General features: G+C 28.1%; 1 protein-coding gene and 1 pseudogene across 1 annotated transcript; both read right to left on the reverse strand.

Moving 5' to 3' along the window:
* Nucleotides 1–6,286: 6,286 nt before the first annotated feature.
* LOC103844842 (NDR1/HIN1-like protein 26) lies at nucleotides 6,287–7,941 on the reverse strand. Its single transcript, XM_009121668.3, has one exon. It carries the CDS (start codon nucleotides 7,238–7,240, stop codon nucleotides 6,599–6,601), a length of 642 nt encoding a protein of 213 aa, XP_009119916.1. The 5' UTR covers nucleotides 7,241–7,941; the 3' UTR covers nucleotides 6,287–6,598.
* A 253-nt stretch (nucleotides 7,942–8,194) lies between these two features.
* Nucleotides 8,195–20,352, reverse strand: LOC103844843 (annotated as a pseudogene).
* Nucleotides 20,353–21,845: the final 1,493 nt, after the last annotated feature.

The raw sequence follows: 21,845 nt of genomic DNA on the forward strand, positions 1-21,845 counted from the left end.
ATATTTTTGTGAAGGTAACATGAATATTCAGAAAACTCATTTTTTAAATATGAAAATATCTATCAAAAATTATAGACGGTTGAAAGTTTAGTATATGATATGAGATTTTAGTGAAAAAGTTTATATATGATATGATTACTTTATTATAAAGAAAATAGGAAGTTAGAATGTACACATATATGTCGTGTAACTTCTCTTACTTTAAATCATATATTATATAATAAAAGTGATAATATAAAATATTAGTTTCAATGCTTTTACGATTATAAATCAAAATGGTAAATATAGTAATAGTATTGATTATGATTTAGGAGTGAGATTTTAATAAATAAAGGAATTGAATAATATTGTTAGAGAAATATATGATAACATATTGTTAGTATAAATTTAAGATAAGTCCAAAAAATAATGAGATAAATAAAAAGGTCCAAACAACTTTCATAAGTAGATTTTCTAAGACTCATTCCCTTTTAATAGTATTGATGTTATTTCTTTTGGTAATCACTTGATCGGTTTTCTTGCGAAGCATCAAAGCTCTCATGAACCTCATCATACGTGATGAAAAATTCATTATGTCCCTTGAAGCTGCAACCAAATAAAAATCATTTGAACCAAGTTCAGAAGAATCGCAGTATTAAAAGTACACACACATCTTAGGATCTGAATGGTAACAGCGGATTTGATGATATAAGTGGAAGGGAATTAAATTGCGGTACGGTGCAACAGCGGATCATGCGGTTTGCGGGAAAAATACGGTTTTGATAGAATAAATAGCGCAGTTTTGATTAGAAAAGTAGTGTGGTTTTCATAAAAAAATATTTTTAATAGAAATAGTAAAAATAATATATATTAATGTAATTTGAAATTATTATTTTTTGTAGTGATATATACAAGTGTAAATATAACTTTTAATAGAAAATCGTACTGTAATTTAGGTAATTTATATAAATTATTTTTTTAATCAAAATAGGCGTTGTCAAAAAAATATACTAATCATAAACTAATAAAATAAGTAATTTATTTTTTATGGTGTAGAATCATCACTAAAAAATAATCAAAAGATAGTAAGGAAATTGATTGCGATTTATTATTGGGTTTATTTACCTAATAACAAAAAAATAAATTAGATTTTTAATAAGAGGATAGAGAGAGATAGAAACAGAAATGAGGAGAGAGTGAATGTCTTTAGTTAGATAATGAATTTTATATATATGGAGGGCAAATTTTTATTATTATTTTAGGGTTCATAGAAAAACTGCATTTTTGTTATTATAGAAAAAAATAAGATGCAATACATTACAAAAATGTGTCCTTCTAGTGTATTTTTAATATTTAAACAATTTAGATTGGTAATAAATAGAACAAATGTATTATTATTTTAATTAAATAAAAATAAGAAATAAATAATAAAAAAGAAAACACACACAGTTTTGAACGTCTTGCACCATAATTGATGTATATTCGATTTTGTCAAATATAGAAGAAACAAAAAAAAAATTGTTTCAGAAAAGTGCGTTATTGGATAAATATTGTCCCCCTAATTCATTTGTTTTGTGATTGGTGACATATGTCAATTCTGTCCCGCACCACACCAATTCCATCCTGCCTTTTTGTCTCCATTCATACACTTAATGGCAACACTTGTGCGGTGCATATTTCGTATGATGGGACTAAAAACATACACATGTCACCATTAAACACAAAACATAATAAAAAGCATTTTTCAAAAAATACCACTTTTGTCAAAAACTGAAGAAAAAAAATACGCTGATATTTTTTTACACAAGCAAACATTGAAAAACGCATTTTGCAATTCACATTGGACAAAATACAGCGGTTCACTACAAAACCGCACAGTGAAAGAACATAAAGTTATTTTTCTTTTTATTTACAAGTTTTATTTGTATATTCAACATTTTTATATACCAAAGCACAAGTTACATGAGCAATCAGAATTTGACACATGGCATGTGTTTAAAAGAAATTTGATATAAAAAATTATCTCTAAATTTTCTAACATTATAACTCTCACGTTCATAAAATCAAGATGTGGAACTGTTTTATTTCTCTTTGATTGATACTCCATAAATTATCTCTCTCTTTCTCTCTCTCTCTCTCTCTTTCTCTCTCTCTCTCTTTCTTTTTCTCTCTCTTCTTCTTCAACTCACTCTCTTATTCTCTATCGCTTCATTTTTTCTATTGATTTTTTCAATTTATAATAAAAACTTCATAAAAGTGTATGGTTACCCTTAATTTAGATTCAGTTCCCTATTATTTTTCAATTAGTAGTATATTGATAGTCCATCTCAGGTTAAAATGATGCTTGAATATATTATGTTTCAAAGATTGATTTTTCAATAGAAATTTGGAAAATTAAAGTTTTGCCAACAGTGAAGGTAATAACAGAGATTTCCAACTCTTATGTAAAAAGAAGGTACTTACATATGTTCTTTACTTGTCTTGCTTTTGCATCCAAGAAAAACAGAAACATAGAAGGGAGAAGACAAAAGACAAACAAGCTTTTTGTGCTAAAACTTAGAACAAAAGCATATCCGTACAGTCTAAAAACAAATTGTATGTTTAGTTCTTCATTGATTCTCTATTTTATGTTACTCTTTAAGAACTATGTTTTGTTTTGTAACTTAGAATAAATCACATCCCTTGATTAACAAATGGTGTGATACTACTCCACCGAGAAAAAATATATTAACATATATGATTCTACAAATCGGGTATTTACAAAATTTTAATATTTTACAAATCTGTTTTTTAAAGAGCATATTCTACTATTTTGCAATTTTTTGGAAGTCTATTTTATAGAAATTGACTATTTTACATACATGTTTAATTTCATTTTCGTGATATTAATTTTTAAGAATTATATTTAATACTTTATTTACATGTATACAAGTAAAATTGAAAGTATCAAATATGATATTTTAAGGTGTTATCCTTTTTCTAGGAATGTGCCTAAAATAAATTTAATTTAAAATATATATTAAAATGATTTTACAAGATAATTTAAATGCAAAAAAAATCTTCGTGTGTAGCACGGGTTGATACTAGTCTGGCTAATAAAACAAGACAACTTTCTTATGCTATAATATTATGTGAACAGTAAAATATGTAACAAATTTTTGATATTCTATAGTTCTTTTAAATATCACAATTATTTGAAATTAAATTTTTTGTATTTATAATATTATAGTGCATTACTATTAAATTTAGGGTACTTTATTTATATTATATATAATTAATATTTTTGTATATTCGGGTATCCTTTTAGTTTTTGGGTCGGTACGGGTTCGTTTCATAAATGATCTTGGAACTGTTTGAGTACGTAAAGGTTTCAGTCCAGTTCTTTTTGCTTATTTCGGTTTCGTTCCGGTTTGAATCTTTGGTTTCATTTTTTTCCCATGCATAAACCTAACCTATACTCTAAATACTTAACCATAAGTTCTAATCACTAAACTCTAATTTCAAATGTAAAATATATATGTATTGTATTATTATTTTATACAGTTACGGTTTTTAATTTCTAATTTTATTAATATATTTATTTTACATTATATTTCTGTTAAAACATGACTATTTTATCTAAAAGAGTATCACATGTTTCAACTACAAACATTACTACAAGTTAACCCCATTATTCATAGACTCGATAATTAAATTATATATTAATCATACAATTATGATTTCATCCTTATAAGAACCATAATGTAATTCTCTACCACTTTCTTATATAACACACATCCTTTATATACTAAAGCACAAGTCACTTGGCCAATAGTACTTTGACATATGGATTTTATTTCATATTTCAATACCAGCCTTAGTATATATATAAATACATAATAAGAAGGTTGATAATAAGAAAGTGGATCTCACAACATGTAAATATGCAAAATGTATAGATTAAATATATATATATATTTTTTGAATGATGTTCTCTATTTGATTATTTCAGATTGTTATTTTATTGTACTTGACTCGAAATATATTCGTAAGTAATAAAAATTAATTAAAATTTAATATAAATAAATAAATTAAAATATCTGCAAGGAAGTGGAGTCAAAATAGGACGAAAAAATGTATTAGATGATCTGTCGTTATCCATAAACTCCTAGTATAAGAGAATCTCCGAGCTTTTTATGAAACATTCCTCGTGCAAAGAAAAGAAGATAAGTTTCAGCGATCCTTGTACTAGTGGTGCATACTGAATAGTACCGAACATATCATAGTCCTGTTTCATTGGGTGTAACATTCTAAATGAAAGATAAAGTGAACCTAAAGTTGCATATCTGAGGCAAGATTACGTCATTTGATACAAGTTGTAAATATATTTCAACTCTGGCCAAAGCTATAGTGATATTCATTCACCTTCACTATTTGGGTACGTCGGTCTTGTATGCATATTCTTGCATTAAAGGTTATTTTTCTCTGAACATATACTATTGTGTTTGATGAAGCATCACTCATATTATTAATTTTTTAAAAAGAGACATGTGAAGGCAAATGCATCCATCAATCATTGGATATTTGAATCAAACTGAAAAAGGGCTCGTCTGTCCTGCTATGTTTTCCCCTGTTTTCCTCTGTTCGCCTATTAGTGTACACTTTGTTTTATTAAAATAACACTGACTTAGAAAAGAAATTTAAGATACTTATTTTAAAAGTTATTTACAAACATCTGCTTATATACAAATCATCATCATCAGGCCAGGTGTTAAAAATATCTAAACACCAAATCCTTACAGTTCAGGTGTTTCATGGATAGATTCAAGACGTGGTTTCCACTTATTTTCGCTAGAAGATCTGAGAAACATTCTCTGTTTCACTAAACCGAGCTGCTCTAGTGAAACTTGCTTGGCCAATAAGAGATCCAGCTGTTTCCTAGTTATCACCACTTTGATTCTTCTTCCTCCTACGTTAGCTTTCTCTTCGAACACCGAATCATCCTTCAATGACATTGTTGTGTATCTTTCTTGGACGCAGATCCTCTGATATACTGACAAGTTGTGAGATCCACCTTCTTATTATGTGTTTATATATATAAAGAAAAACAAAGAGGGTTCGTTCGAATATTTATTTAAAAGGCTTTCAAATATTTAGAAGTATGGGTTGTGTTTAATTTGGAGTGGATGGTGAAAGAGTTGGTGGGAATGTAACAGATGCGGATCAATAAAAACTTTAAGAAAATTAGAGATGAAGTCTTGGTAATCTTAACACGTGTTGCATTATGGGTCGGTCTTGCGCATAAAAACATTAATTTCGGACCGACCATTCGATCCAAAACATATGGCTTGTCTAATACTTCGTGGAATATACCTATCTAAATATCTAATGTATAAAATGATTAATATTTTCTTTTAACGATTAATATTGTCAGGTCACGTTTAGAGAAGCTGAATCTGCAACAAGAGCTTGTCAGGATCCAATCCGACTGTAGACAGACGAAAGGCCAGTTGCAAACTTGATTATCTTGGTGCTAGGAATAATAATCAATCAAACTAAAACGGTTCAGTCTTAAGAATCTCATATTCAATTAATTTATTCGGAGAGATACTTTCTCGTTATAATATCTGTTCTTGTAACCTACTAACCTGTGGGCTGGCTGGGTATCTACGTAGAACCCTACTCGTATTTGCTCATTCTTCGTCTGTGAATATTTTTCCCTTTTTAGAAATAACATGGATCATATTTATTTTGTGTTAAATTTTATACTTTCTAGCATCAAACTGTATGGTATTAATATGAAACTAAGATAAAGTTTTTTGGGTTTCTTCATATTCAAGAACGAGTACTATTACTACACAACTACAAGCAGTATTATCAGTAGTATTACCAATCTCAATCTGAGAAAAAGAGAGCTTCTTGTTCTGTACATTCTCATTGTCAATTTCGTTTATTCTATCTGACTTTATGTTTGCAAAAGTTCATTATTATGCATGCATCCGTAAACTTTTATATCTGCTTCACCTCTGTTCCAACTTTTTATATCATTGATTCTGTCTAACTCAAACTATTTTAATAAACTGCTGTTGAGTTGGTAGAAAGGTTGTCTCGAGAATAGAATAAATAACGAACATAACGAATCTATTATCGCAAAAACATCTTATTCCAATTGCAAAAAATCTTGGATATTCGAGTCCTGATGAAACAATGAATCTCAGGAGAAGCATAGAAACTTCATGGGGAAAAGCGCTTTATTTGATCTTTCCCAAAAGTAGAGTAAATCATTAAATATACAAAAGAATATGGATTTCAAGAAACACACATAATATATGGACCCAACAATCTCAAATCTTTATGCGTAGAGCTCAAAAAAGATACATCCACCATGAACTATTGAAGAGATGTGGGGGGAAATAATCAGGTAAATTGCTTGCTTATACGGCAAAACAATTTCTCCTGCCTAAAGCCACCATATCAACTCTCCCCTACTTTTGAACCAAAGATAAGCTCTTTATATAATTCTATATAAACAGTTTAATTATAGCTTTACAAGTAGTACTAATCACCAACACAAAAAGCATCATTGAAATACAGCAAAAGAAACTATAGTGTATATCTATGGTTGATTATTCAATATATCTTATATATCGGTAGAGCAACCAGTCCCTTGTATTGGAGCTAATGGATCAGTGGTCATGTTAGGACCAAAAGCAACGATTGCAACACAGTTCACATTAAAGCGGTATGCGCCAGAGACAAACGTCCCAATCTTCCACCTTAGCTTCCCATCCATCTTCATACCGATGATTACTTTACCGGCTGCCCTATCACGAACGATTTGATAGCCAAAAGACTGAGCAACGGGTAGCTCATTCCCTTGAAGAAAGGACGTCAAAAGATTGATTTCTTCGTGGGATTGATAAAAAGGTGGTAGAGAAGCTTCTGATGTTATTTGTTGCCCTCTGTATGCTGCGTATACGAGTAGCTTGTCGTAGTAGATTCCAACTTTTTTGTTAGGGTTCTTGGAGAAGAGAGTGAGCTGGATTGAGGAGTTGAGGAGATGAGTGGCGGAGGAGGAGAGATTGAGGGTGTAGATATCGGCTTCTGTGAGGGAGAACTCGGGTTTTGCGGGGCGGAGGGTGAGCCAGATGAGGAAGATGATGAGGAGAAGGCCGCTGAAGAAAGTTGAGAATGTGAAGAAGAGTTTCTTGCGACGGTTGTTGATGTTAATCCCTCCTTTCTTGGCACAATGCTTTGGAGAAGTTTCTGAGATTTGAGACATTTGGAGAGCTCTAAGGAGAATGAAGATGGAAGTATTAAGAAAGAAAGAAAAAGAAGAAGAAAAATATGAAGAAAGAAGGAGAGAAGGTGAATGGGTTAAATAGAGAGAGAAGTGTTGAGAGTCGAAAGCAATGAGCACTTAAGCGGCAATTATCTATGTCTTTAGAAATGCTTTTTGACTTGGATGTTGCTTGTGAGTTGTGAAGTTGTGAAACTATTGACCGTTGTATTAACAAATAAATGGATTTTTGTTAATCTGCAGGGTCGTAATAATGGAATTAGACTAGTTAAGTTCAGTTAGCAATTCAATCAGCCTTAGCTAATAAAGCAAATATCCTTCCGCTTCAACCCAATCTTACTCGAAGAACTATTTATGTTTGCCGGAAGTACGGTCAGTGTGAGGGGTGGCTCTGTACATGTGCTTTTCAGTATTCAATAAGCCAGGAAGGAAGTGTGCATTCAGTTGTGCTTCTATGTCAGCTTGGCTTGTTGTTCTGGATTGAACTATGACTCCAAATAGACTCGGGATTGGAAAAGGCCGTTGACATTCGTAGATGAGAATTTAAAACGCCAATAATTTTTTTTTTAACGCTGATTTACTATATAAATGAAGTAATCTATTTTTCTTTTTTTTTATTACTTCATTATGGAATTAAGAATCCAGTGGAGTTGGAGCATTTTGATTCCATAATCCATTTTACTTAATTTTTGAAGAAAAAAATGAAATTTTACATTGGAGATACATTTAGTTGAATCACATGTAGTACCGGCGCGGATAGAGGTCTCTGGAGGTCCAGACGAAACCGGAAACGTTTTGGTTTACAGAGAAAAAATAGTTGAACAAACATTTTGGTTTCAAGAAGCTGTCTATGTTGTTGTGTCAAACGTCTTAGATGTCCCTCTTTGAGTAGACTTTTAATGCCAACAAACTTGTTTATCTAGGTCCAGTATTCTCTTTTAGTTGGCTTATTATCTCTGATTTATTTTAGTAAGATTCTTTTAGTATCTCTCTGTTGTGATTAGCCTTTACTATAATAGCCAAGTGGAAAATGCAAAGTGAGTTTAGAAAATGTTTACGAAATTTAGTTCGAACTTTCACCGCAATATTGTATACAATAAAATTAATATAATAAGAACTTTATTATAAAATATTCTTATAATCTTTTTTTTTTTACTTAAAGCATATATTCTTATAATCTTATTCACATGAATATACACAAGAAGAGCACGAGTCGACGGAAAAAAAAAAGAAAAGACGAGCACGAGGCTTACGTTATATGTGAATGAGCACGGTCAGGAGATCCTCCCGTCGGAATAAACATTGTACGCTCGCCTGCTCGGTTTGTAGTATTTACATGAGAAGTAACGTATTGTTCTATTTCTTTTTAGAAAAAAAAATTCAAATTGTTTTCTTATTTTAAAATTGTCTACTATGAAACTAATACATGTACAAGAATCAACGCCTCCAATTGCTTTAAAAAGTCTCATCCAGTGAAAAGCTTATATTTTTTCCTTCAAGAAAAGCAGCTTTTCACATTAACTTTATAATAGTCGTATAATGCTTAAAATATATATAAAAAAAGAACGTCATATTCGAGAAATGTATACCTGATTTTTTCTTAGTTTTTTTTTTTTGCTAAGAATGTTAATTTCATAAGATGAAAAAAGGAAGAATACAAGAGTTCGTCCCTAGATGAATGCTACCAAGGCAAAAACAAAATAAAGACAAGGAAGCACCATTATTATTGAGCTAGTAAAGCCGAAACCTAAGATAACCATTTAGAAATTAGACCTCTGAACAGCTTTCGCTTCTCTCGGCCAGTGATGATGTTTTTGACCTCTCGTTCAATAATCTTGAAGGTTGAAGCTGCAGTGACGAACATGTTGTTGTGGATGACATTATTCCTTTGCCGCCAGATATTGAACATTACGGACTGAGCGACAACCTTACGAAGGATTTTTTCTTAGTTTTCTTTTCCTAGAGTAATACAGATATAATTCTTTTGCTTATTATGAGTATGATTGGCGATTAACCAAAGTTTTAGTGGATTTTAGTGGTAAATATCATATCATCATTAAAACTAAGATTTAGCAGAGTGTGATGTTAAAATTGTAAAAAAAAATAAGCATACAATCGGATAAGCAGAGTATAAAAATTATCTAAATGTGTTAGTGTCATAGAAGACATGAGGAATCAATTGGCTTTTTCAGAGGAAAAAATATTATTTATAGAGAGAAAAAGAAGATTACAAAAAGATCGTGGAAGCATCTCAATCATTTCATGGGGGGAGCTTTTTGTGTCTTTATGCAGCCGTTCCTTTTACGCTAACGAAAGATAGAGCAACTCGTGTATGCATCCAATGTCTTTAGATGTCACAATTGCATTTTTAATATAAGGTCTATATAGCTTGCTCTCTTAGATATATACTATTAAATCATAGAATTTTAATGATTCTAAGATATTGAGGTTGATTATTCGTAGATTCAAAAAGTAATGGATCTTCAAGGAACCGTACTCTATCGTAGGGTTCTCTCTTGTAAAATAGCCCTAGATGTTTTTATTTAAAACACGATCATAGCAAAATAACCCTAGAATTCATATTAAAGTTAGCCTCTTCTGCTACCTATACTGTCAATTCTCAACCCACATTAATGTGTGATAGAAGCGAAGGGACCTCTTGTGAAAAAAGAGAAATGGAAAAACGCAAGATAACAATTTTTATTTCTTCAAAAAAAAAAATGCAAGATAACAGCATTCGCTATGGAATATGAAGACTTATTTGTTGTGGTTTATATGGTTCATGAAACTAGTTTTATAACTTTTACAAAAAAAAAACTAGTTTTATAAGAAACGACCCCATGGACTTTGGTGGTGTGCGATTTATAATCTTCTTTCAATTCTTTTGAAATACTTTCTGAAAATTGCTCATCATCATGATGTTCTTGCTTTGTACCTATCTTTTTGTATTACGGTTTAAATTAATAGAACACTGAAGTGGGATAAAGAGACTATCCTTTACATTCTTTGGGTATTTAAAAGTCACTTTTTGTTGATTTTTCCACAGAAATTCACTAGTTGAAGGTTATATGACCAAAAAAAATGTAGAGATAACAAAATAGGAGTGAACATGTATTTAACGGTTTTGGTTTTTTCTCTTTAGTTTTTGTTCTGGCTTTTTTGTTCAACGGTTTTGGTTTATTGATATCTTATATCTCACCTCCTTTCGAAATTGGATCAAGTTTTGTGATTGGTCTTGCTTCCATTGTCACCATGGACATATGTTTCAGTGGTGGTGATATTGGAAATGATCGACTATCTATATGGTTCGTACTTTGTAGTTCAAATTTGTTAACGGTACCTTAACTGAAGCTAACTCGGAACAAAATTGATAAAAATAATTGAAGCGAAATACTTATCTGTACTATAAAAATTATTGCGTTGTTTTCTTTAAATATATTATAAGTCTGTCTGCTACTGCATGAACAGAAATATCTAATTTATCTTATTTCAAAACAATACCAGTTTGGTATTGCTAATGTGTCATCATTAATGTTTGTCTTTGTTAGTTTCTGGTACGAAAGACCATTAGTTTCTCACTATTATCTCGTCGTATTTTTCTGATTGCAAATCATTATAAATAAAACAAAGTGTTAAAAAAAGTTCTATAAAGTATACAATTTTTATAAGGTATTTAATATCCTTTTTTTGTTACACAATTCAGTACTCCAACTTATTATTCTACTCATTTTAATACACCAGTTTTGAAAATGTTAAATGTCTTAAAAATGTTTTCATTTAACATTTTTCAAAATTGATGTATTACAATGGAACTAATTAGTTGTAGTATTAAACTGAATAATAAAAAAATTAGTATTAAACGGTTTATACAAATTTTGTAAAAGTACTTTTTATGAGCTTTTATTTTTATTTTATTTTTTTGTAACTTATGAGTTTTTATTTTTCAATTTGGAAGTTTATAAATTTTCACTTTGTGATAATTAAATAATGTGTAGGTTCAAAATTGTTTTAATAATGTGTGGCCTTGCCTTTTTAGCGGGCCAGCCGAGTGGAGTAGCATGATGTGAACTAGACTTGTTGCGAAGCTGATGAAGTTTTGTGCAATTTGGAATCTTCATTTCATTGCTGGACCACTAACCATGGAAGAAGTAAAATACAAAGATCTATAATATAATAATAGGGTACATATACATACATCTAAAAATAACATTTACTTACGGTGTTTAATGCTCCCTCCGTTCCCAAAAGTAATATTTTCTAGATTTTTTCTTGTTTCACCAAGATAGATTTTCGATATTTTTAAGGTACTTTGTATACTTTTGACTTTTGAGAAACATTAATTACAAATATTTGAATTGATTAAATTTAATTAGTGGAGAATAATTGAAAAGTGTATAAAAATAAATAATAAATTAAACTGTAAACATTTATTATAGTCTTAATAAACGTGAAATCTCTATAAAATCTTACTTTCGGAAACGGAGAAAATACTATTAACGTTATTCAATGTAATCTCATTAATGGTAAAAATTGTAAATAAAATTTGAATAACTGGATCTACTCGTCAGCTATCTGATCTGACCAAAAAAGAAAAAAACTCAACTAACAACAACCACAAAACATAGACAAAGAATAGGAAAGGATAACAAAAAGGAGCAAAAAACAGGTTAAAATTTGTAAAGCATGTATAAAATTTATATTTAATTAATAAATTAACTTTTTTTAAAATCATTTTAAATATCACTTACCATTAAAACAGGTTAAAATTTGTAAAGCATGTATGAAATTTATTTATAAAATCCTGATATATACTAAATGTGTAGATGCTAAAGTATATTTGTCGAAACACAAAAGGAAAATAAAAATGGTCCTAAACAAATATTTGTTCTATAGTATAACTAAATAAAATTTTACAATATTTTGTATGAAAACTGTGAAAACTAAAAATATATATTTTGAATGAGGTTATCTATTTGATTATTTCAAGATATGAATTTATTGTACCGAACAAAATCTTATATATTTATGTAAAATTAATAACAAAGTATAATGTAAATTTGAGAATATTATATATAATAATAAATTATAGATAATATATATATATATATATATATAATTTTTATGATTATATTAAAATTATACATTAATTATAAAATACAAATCATACCCGCACGATCGTGTGAGTCAAGCTCTAGTATGTATTAATAATAAAAATTGGACATGGCAATGCCAATATAAATATCTAAAAGAACATTAAAATATATAAAATATACATAAATAATGATAACGGTAAATTATAAAAAAATACCATTTTTGAATTAAAAATTTATCATTTTTGAAATACTCTTTTAGATCCTTGCATTAAAATCATTATATCAACAAACACTAAAAATGAATAATGAACCGCAAACCTATTCATGAAAAGTTACACAACTCTAACACGTATGAAAGGCTATTTGTTTCGCTTATAAATTAAACTATAGTTTGACCTGCACTATCGTGCGGATATTTTTTGTTTTTTTTGTTTTAATTTTAACTAAGAGAGACTAAAGAAAATAATTATAGTTAGGTGGTGTTGTTCGTTGTAGAAGTTAAACTCAACTCCAACAGATTTTAAATGTGTGATATTTAGAGTGATCATTAATGATTTGTAGTTCTTTCTTATAATCAATATATACCAATGGATTTTAAAATAGGTAAGATTTAAAAATATATATTTTTGATTTATCAATTCAACTATGCCAGATTTTAGAAGGATTCACTATTGACTCCAATCTCATGAAAAACACTGAAAAGAAAAATTCAAAGGTATCAAAAGCAAAACAAAAGAAAAACCCAAAACCAACGTAAAAACACACATAAAAGTTCAATAAAACATTTCCTTATTCCATACTACTTTGAATCCACCCTAACCTTTCTTCCACCGACATTTTAACAAAAACATCTTGAATTCCGAGATGATAAATCTGCGTAAGTGCTTTGAAAGAATACGGTCCTCCAAGTCTGAAATTTCTTTTATAGCATCTCATACATTAATCTTTCTTTCTGATGCTTCTTTCTGTTGTCTTTCTTCTCTTTGTTGTATTATATTCAAGATCTGAGTACTAACAGCCATTGCTGGATTTTCATCCTTCTGTGAAACACCTCTTTCAGATCTTGCTCTTTTCCTTGGTTGAAACTTCTCCGTACGAGACTCTGGAACTGTCTGAGAATCAAATGGTGCATACTGTTCTGAGAGCTCATGATCACGGGTTGATGCATTAAACTCATATATGTTGTCTACATCATTCCAATTTTCTTCATTTGAATTCTCTCCAGCTTTGTAAGTACGCGCATCAGTACCATCACCTAAGCCAACTGCATTTTTCCCAGTAGCAACACCTTGTCTGAATATGATTTGCAAGTCCTCAAAAAATTCAAACGTATCACTACTAAATTTTTATTGCTCGGATGTGCCTATGAAGAAAAAATACATCAATAACACATAATTCTCTAAATAATTACTATATCCAGATTTTAAAAAATGAAATACTTGCCTTTAAATAATCTTTTCAGACTTCATTTGAAGCTGTAAGGATGCCAACCAAAACCAGAAGAATAACGTAGAAGGTCGGCACAATTTTGATGTTGTAGTTTTAAATACTTGTGTCTGCTTTGATAGTGCTTGAAATATTTTGCCCGATAGACATTTTTATTGAGTTCTGGCAAAATCTTTGATTCAACGGTGAGTTTACTGAAAGAGCCAGAAGAGTCACGCCAGTTATTGTTAACTGCTTCCACAAGAAGTTGTACTAATATCCTAGTTTCGTCATGATTCCTTGAATTATAGTCACCTTTTTTTTTTCTTCTTTGTGAATCCCCCATCTAATGAAACAATATAAAAATCAGAATATCTTATCACTGAGTAAGTACAAGTAAGATACATAAACACCAAAAGTCAATAATACATGTATTGCAAATGTCCTCGTAAGATATAATTCAACACTTTATTAAAAATCAATTAGATCCATTTTCAAAGATCACTTAAGGTTTTAAGGTAGTGACCTTCAATGCTATAGTAAAAGAACGTTGCACAACCATAAGAAAAAAGAACATGTCTAATGATCATCCATCTACTTCAAAAATATATAATGCAAAACTATTAAAAACAAAGAACGTACGAAGAAAGAATAAGAAGTTGCTAACCTTTTTTCTCGAGTTTAGTGATGTTTATGCTTCAAAGAGAGAGATGGTCATGATCTTATATATGCAGTTAGTGGATACGTTTTTTTGAAGAGATAAACATGAAATTAATAAGATAATCATCAGCAAGTTATTCTTGTTTGTGATAATATTGTAGTGTACATCCTAATATTTTTATACATACAACGTTATCGTCTTCTCAAAATGCTATAACAAACTATAAAATCTGAGATCCTAACCATGAAAAATATACTTAAGTCCATCTTGGCAAAGTTGACGAGTTTCTTTTGACAATGATAAAGTTTGAATGTTAATGGACCAACTTTGGATATTGTTAAACAACTAGTTTTGATTATACATAACTTTTTACGTTATAATGTAAACTGGGGCTCCCTTACTGTTGAAAAAACAAAAAAAATATCATAGAAACTTTCGTGTCCATAAATGGTTCCAAAGCAGGAAAAAAGTCCATCAAAAATAAAGAATGTGTGAGTCAACTATATTTGGCTACCAGTGTTAGAAGCATCTCTCCACATATTAGCAGCTATGGTTGCTCTCCATTTCCTTGCGTTTTCTCTTTCTTGTTCTTGAGTCTCAAAATTTTCTTCAATACCACTTTCGTCCAAAGTTTAATTCTCATTTCCTTCCAAAGTTTGATTCTCATTTTCTTCATCTTCATCACTACAAAATTCATCTGATCGGAACTTTTTGCGAAGAAAGTTGTGTAAGGCAGCGCATGCAAGAACCATCTTTGCTTGAGTCTTGAAAGAAATTGGTGGTGCAGATTTAAAAATCAAAAAACGAGATTTAAATATATCAAATATTCTTTCAATGACGTTTCTTAAATACGAGTGGCGAAGGTTAAATAGTTCATTTTGATTTGCTGGATCACGTCCTTCCCACAAAATTCTTGTAGATGATACCGAGTACTTCGTAGTCGAGCTAAGAAGTTACGTCGATTTGCAAACCCACAATCAACTAAATAATATTTTCCTGAAACACATCCAAAACACATGATATAACACACTCAATTTAGAAAACATTTGATCAATTATTATCACATAATATATAATTGGATTACAATCACCTTCTCGTACTTGGGGCCTGTTAATTCTTCTTGTTAACGCATCTTGTAGAACTTTTGAGTCATGAGCTGAACCTTCCCATCCACTTAAGACATATATGAACTCAAGATCAAAGTTACAAGCGGCTAGTACATTTTCAGAAATAACTCCCTTTCGATTACGATAATTTGCCTTTTCAGGACCTTGTACCATCGCATCAATGTGTGTACCATCAAGAGCTCCAATACAATCCTAAAATAAAATGAAAAACATTATTCACTTTACACATTTTAGAAAGAAAAAAATCATAGACGAAATTTTGTACTTTGAAATAAGAATAAAATCGAGTGATTGTACTTATTTTTTGGGGGACTGTATGTGTAGGCTTTTCCATCAAACTAGGTGCAAGCGTGTTTAAAGCTCTGAGGATCTTGTGAAAGTTTGTACTTCAAGCAATCAAATATCAGCACAGATTCGTAACTTTTTTTCTCCATTATAATGTAATCATTTATTACTGCCAGTCAAAAGAGCTTTGAAGATGATTCATTGGAGTCAAAATAATACATTTTGAAATTAATAGAATACATACCTTCGTTGTTGCAGCAGGAACTCTATCGTGGAAATCTTGTGATGAAAATATTCAAGAATGAGTCAATAAAAAGATTGAAAAATCTGATTCACCATGTTAAGACTCGCCTGTTCTTTTGTGAAGAACATGAAAATGTGAAAGAAGAAAATGAAGAAAATAAAGACAACGCACACGTAAGAAAAAAATGGACTGATAACTCTGAAATTTCAACTGAAAATCTTTAGGTAAAGCTTGGATTCTGATTGTTAAAATTTACTCATAAAAATAAGGGGAATACCAAAATCATTCAATTTTTTTATAACTTTTTTTACTATGAAAATCAATCTATACTTGAATAACACTAGATTTTAAATCACAATATCAAATCTTAGATTGAATAACAACAAATTTTAAATTCTTATATTAATGATATTATAAATACAAGAACCAATAACATTGGATTTAAACTCTTTCAATAAAAAATATTTTAAATACAAGAATCAATAACACTGGATTTATAAAAAGGAATTAAAATCAACTATTGAATAACATCAAATTGTTCTTAGATTTAAAGTCTATTCAAGTCCATCAAAGAATAACAGGTCTAAAGAAAATAATGTTTTGAAGCAGAAGGACCAAAAAATTATTTTTTTATGAAGAAAATAACATTGATTGCCCTCTGTGAAGCTGTCCTTTGGTTATTATCTTCATGTCAAAGCTTTTAGTTTTCCATGATAATTATTATGGATTTCATGAGTATAAAGCAGAAAAATTAAAAAAATTTAACTTATTTTTTATCATAAATGTTTCAGATTTTTTCAACACAATCTGTCCAAAGAAGAAGACAATGAATCAATCTTTTAAATGAGTATAAAATGTTAATCAACTCTATGAAACCAGAAACCAACTTTTGAATTCTTCAAATTTCCTTTAATACTAGATCAAGATCTGTGCCTTGTGCGGAATGAACATTATATATACAAATTATTTTATGTATTATATATTTTTACATATTATGAAATAATAAATATATATTGAATAATTAAAAGTCAGTAACTATTACATATGTAATTAAATTGGTGCAAACATATAAATCAATTTTATTAATCCAAAAAAACAATTTATATATATATATATATATATATATATATATATATATATTAATATTAATAATTAATTAAATTAGACTTTTTACTTATATGATTTTGTAATCATCTGTATTTTTTGTAGCAAAAAAGTTTAAATCATAGATCATAAAATTTGAATGTGAGATTTTTAACAGTTTTAGTAATTTATATTCGTTTAAAAAATTCAAAATATAACATATACAGAAAAATCTAAATTTTATTATATGGTTAATATAGTTGTTTTATTTATTTTAATAATTTAAAATTAAACAATATGATAGAATTATACTAATTTATATCAACCTTTTATTATTCAAAATCATTAACTGTCATATATACTTTAGCCACATTATACAATTCTGTAACTTTTTTTAACGAAATAACAAAGAATATTAATAATAAATTTATGGTGAGTTTAATAAATAGCTTATTGTATAATTAGATGGACCAACATATTTCTCTAATGATTCTAATAATCATCTTAATGATGATAAGTGGCTATAAAAAAACTTGTAATGTTTCTCACTTAATATATAGGGGATTTGAAGTTCCATATTTAACTTTTGACTATTCAGAGGATTTGCAAGAGTAAATAAAAAAAATGCATAGATAGCTAGTACCTCTAATTATGTATTGACCCATAGTACCTCTAGTTATGTTTCGATCGATTAGAGATAGTTCAAGTTTAAAGACCATAGGCATTGGTCATTTAGTTGTATATTACTATTTTTTGTTTGCCATGATGTATTCAATGTTTAGGGGGCCGTTTAGGGAGAAATATTCTGTGAATGAAAAAGAATTGGTATCAGGAGTCATATATTTATAGTTTTCAGCTTAGGGTATTGGTTTTTGTTTGACAATAGATTTTAGCTAAGATAAAATTTTTAGGTAGTGTATATAAAAATTAAAAATTGTGGTGGTTGACGGGTCAAATATTTTATACTAACAAACTAGATCTTGACCCGCACAGCCGTGCGGATAATTATTTCAACTTTTATAAATATACATACATATTTGGTTTACATGATTAGTGATATAAATTTTTATAGTTCACATGCAGTAATTTGATTTATTGTTTTAAATTGCCAGTGGTATTTTTCTTATTAAGTTTAAGTTATATTCACAAGAAATGATACTTAATTTAACACTAACTTAGATATTTCATTGAAAGTATACTTTTATTTTATATTTTGACCATGCATCTATGTTAACCTATATATAGGTTTTGGCCATACATATATATTATATCGAATTATTTGTATGATTTAAATATTTGTCTCAATGACCTATACTAAGTCTAATTCATAAAACGTCTATATCATTTGAATTATTGAATCAAAAGTGGTAGTGTATCGTCTTTGTCATTGTCATTGTCATTTTAAACATATATTTTTCTACATTATCTTTGTTTTATTGCGGTTTATTATGTTATCTATTGGTGATTTAGATTTTAATCTTTTGGTTGTATTACTTCATAACTCTCGGATTATTTGCAAGGAGTTTTCGGTGTTAATTTTTTTTTTTTTGTAATATTTCATCTATGATACATCACGTTATATAATTAACATTTATACTTTCCATTACATTTGATGATGAACGAATTGAAAATAAACATATCATATGAAATATTTCAAAACTGCACAAGATAAAAATAGTACAATAATAATGACATTAATGAATAATATATAAACTTAGTCTATATAGAAATAAGAATGATTACATTTATGTTCACAGAGTATTCATATACTCCTTTTATTAAAATATAAATTAAACTGATCACTATATTTAATAATACAAATCAATTGTACTATCAAAATAGTATTTGTAAATCGATTGTTCGTACTGATAGCAAAATTTTAATCATGTCGTACAAATTTTTAAATTGATAATCATATCTGTTAGGAATCGAAGATTTAATTGAAAAATGTTATATTAAATTAATATCATAAACTTAATACAAAATTATACATGATTTTAGTTATAATTAGAAAATTATTTAGATATTTAAAAGGTTTGTTTTAGCGAAAAAATGAAAAATACATTTTTCTTTTAAACAATAACAAAATTAATTACATATTTTAAGGGTTTGTTTTAGTGAAAAATAAAAATATATTTATATTTTAAATAAATACGAAATTAATTAAATAAGTAAAATAAAAGGTTTGTTTTAGTGAAAAGAATAAATTTATATTGTAGAAAAATATATGAAAATATTTTATTCAGATACAAATTTAGAGAAAATAAATGAATATCTATTTGATTAGTTGGTTTAAAATAATTCAAAAAATTCAAATATTTATACAAAAATTCACTTAAGCAACTTTCTAAGGGGTGGTCCAAATAAAAAAACACACATAAAATAAGTTATGACTTCTATTTAATAGATAAGATTTTTGAATCTAATTTATTAATTTTTATGTTTCAAAAACATTTTGTTAAGTAAAAACAATGGGATTTTAATTCAGAAAATATAGGATATTTAAATGTACCTAATAAAATGGAAATAATATTGGTTTGAACATTATATGAAATGGTCCTATTAAGACTTCTCTATAGTAGATAAAAAAAAATAGAACTCTATTTTAATAGAGTAAACTAGATTTCGGTGAAAACTTTATATAATAGCATTTTTTCATAACATATGTAACCCGAAGTCTGAATCAAATTCAAACAAAAAAAATTAGATTTGTTCCTAGTCTGAAATGTAAGAATGAGTCTCGAAGGAAGGAGAAAAGCATATCCAAATCTGAAATGTTTTTAACCAAACCCGAAGAAGTGCACCGAAGAAGTGGCCACTGAGAAGATAATTATCGAGCCTATTTTTTTATAGAACATATAGTTATATTAAAATTTACTTGAATATAATTTTATGAAGATAAGATAATTCTTTTACATAACCCGTCCCATATTAATTTTATTTACACTTTAAAGCTTAAATTATGCTACAAATTTTTTTTTTTTATATTAAATATATGTTATCCAACCCATGTCATACTTGATAAATATATTAAATTATTTTCAATATTATAATTTAAAAATTAAAATTAAAATATGAAATTATTTATTTAGTTTATATATCTTACTTTAATATTTTGTTTTAAAATATGTTATAAAATTCATGAATATATGTTATTCTTTAATTTTATAATTTATAAAATAGTTAATAAATTGATTTAATTACTTTATATTTATAAATTTTTGTAGTAGTTTAATTATGAATATAAATTATGTATAATATAAATATTATAGGAATGTTATTTCTTATATTAAGCTATATTTTAAATTGTAACTGTTATTATTTTCAAAATTAAAAATATGTATTAATTTAATATTTGAATAAAGCACAATCTTTTGATATTATAATATATGATTAATTAATTATTATATAAAACTATTTCAAAATATTATACTATAAAGAAATGTTCTATCAAAAGGTCAATATAAAAACGTTGAGAAAAGGAGTATTTTAAAGAGCATTTGCATATTCTAAATATTTTTTTAATTATTGATTGAATAATAATAATCACATTACTTTTGCAAAAATTTTGCCAATCAAAGTCTATGTAAGGCTTAAGAATATGAACACACTCTTTCTGTTTAGTTTCAAAAAAAAAAAAGAATATGAACACTCATTTTTGGTATAAAATGAATACTCATTTTTATAAAAATTTGGTATAAAATTTAACATTTACACTAAAAAAATGTATACTCATTTTTAGCAAAAAAAAAATTAAAACTCATTTTCAGTTTGGACGATGCACGCACACGCACGGCTTCAGATTTGTACTTGTAAAAGTCGTAACTGTGAAGTAAGAAGACTAATGTGGAGCCCTCCTCGATCGAAATCTCTTGCGGAGCTTCGCTTTTTCCTTCTATTATTCATGAGAATTTGCACGTTGCCGGGGTCGTCCATGCAAGCGATTGCGTCACCTTTTTTTGGTATTTTTTATTTGTCGGCGAGTAGAATTGTTAACAATTTGGTGTTTAACGAATGACCAAAAAAATTAACAGAATTTCAAGACCTCATATTCCGGGGCATTTATTGTCTTAGCTTCTTAGGTAGCTTCCAGGTCCAGCTAAGTTTCTTAAAGAGACGGACAGCTTATTTATTCGTATTATTAGTTAATCAACTTTATCTATTCTATTAAAACAGCTGTGTGACCCATTGATAAAAAGTTATGTCCAACTTAAATTTTAATAATACATACCTTTTTAATATAACTGCAATAAAATATATATATATTATGTAACCCCCCACTTAAAGTGCCTAATGATCGGCAACCACCACTTTTTGTAACTGTATCCATATATCTTATTTTTGTTATGTAACCACCATTATTTTTACTGTTCAAATCCCAACAATTTTTTCGATGATGTTCATGTATTTTATTTTTCCTAACATAATCCCAACTATTACTCGGATTCTTTATTTTAATTAATATTTTTTATTAAATATTTTTACTTTCACCCATAAATTTTTGAAAATTTATTGAAATTGTTTTTATTATAAAATTTTATAATATTAATTAAAATATAATAGATATATTTTAATATTTTTATAATTTCAATTTTAAATTTTTTATTAAACATTTTTACTTTTGTATATATATTGATTTAAAAAAAGAAAAAAAATTATCCTTCCGCAA

The sequence above is a fragment of the Brassica rapa genome, chromosome A10 (genome assembly GCF_000309985.2).
Source record: "Brassica rapa cultivar Chiifu-401-42 chromosome A10, CAAS_Brap_v3.01, whole genome shotgun sequence".
NCBI classification, from domain to species: domain Eukaryota; kingdom Viridiplantae; phylum Streptophyta; class Magnoliopsida; order Brassicales; family Brassicaceae; genus Brassica; species Brassica rapa.

Bases quoted from the DNA above. Each gene is read 5' to 3' on its own strand.
- LOC103844842 (XM_009121668.3), bottom strand. From the start codon at position 7,240: ATGTCTCAAATCTCAGAAACTTCTCCAAAGCATTGTGCCAAGAAAGGA.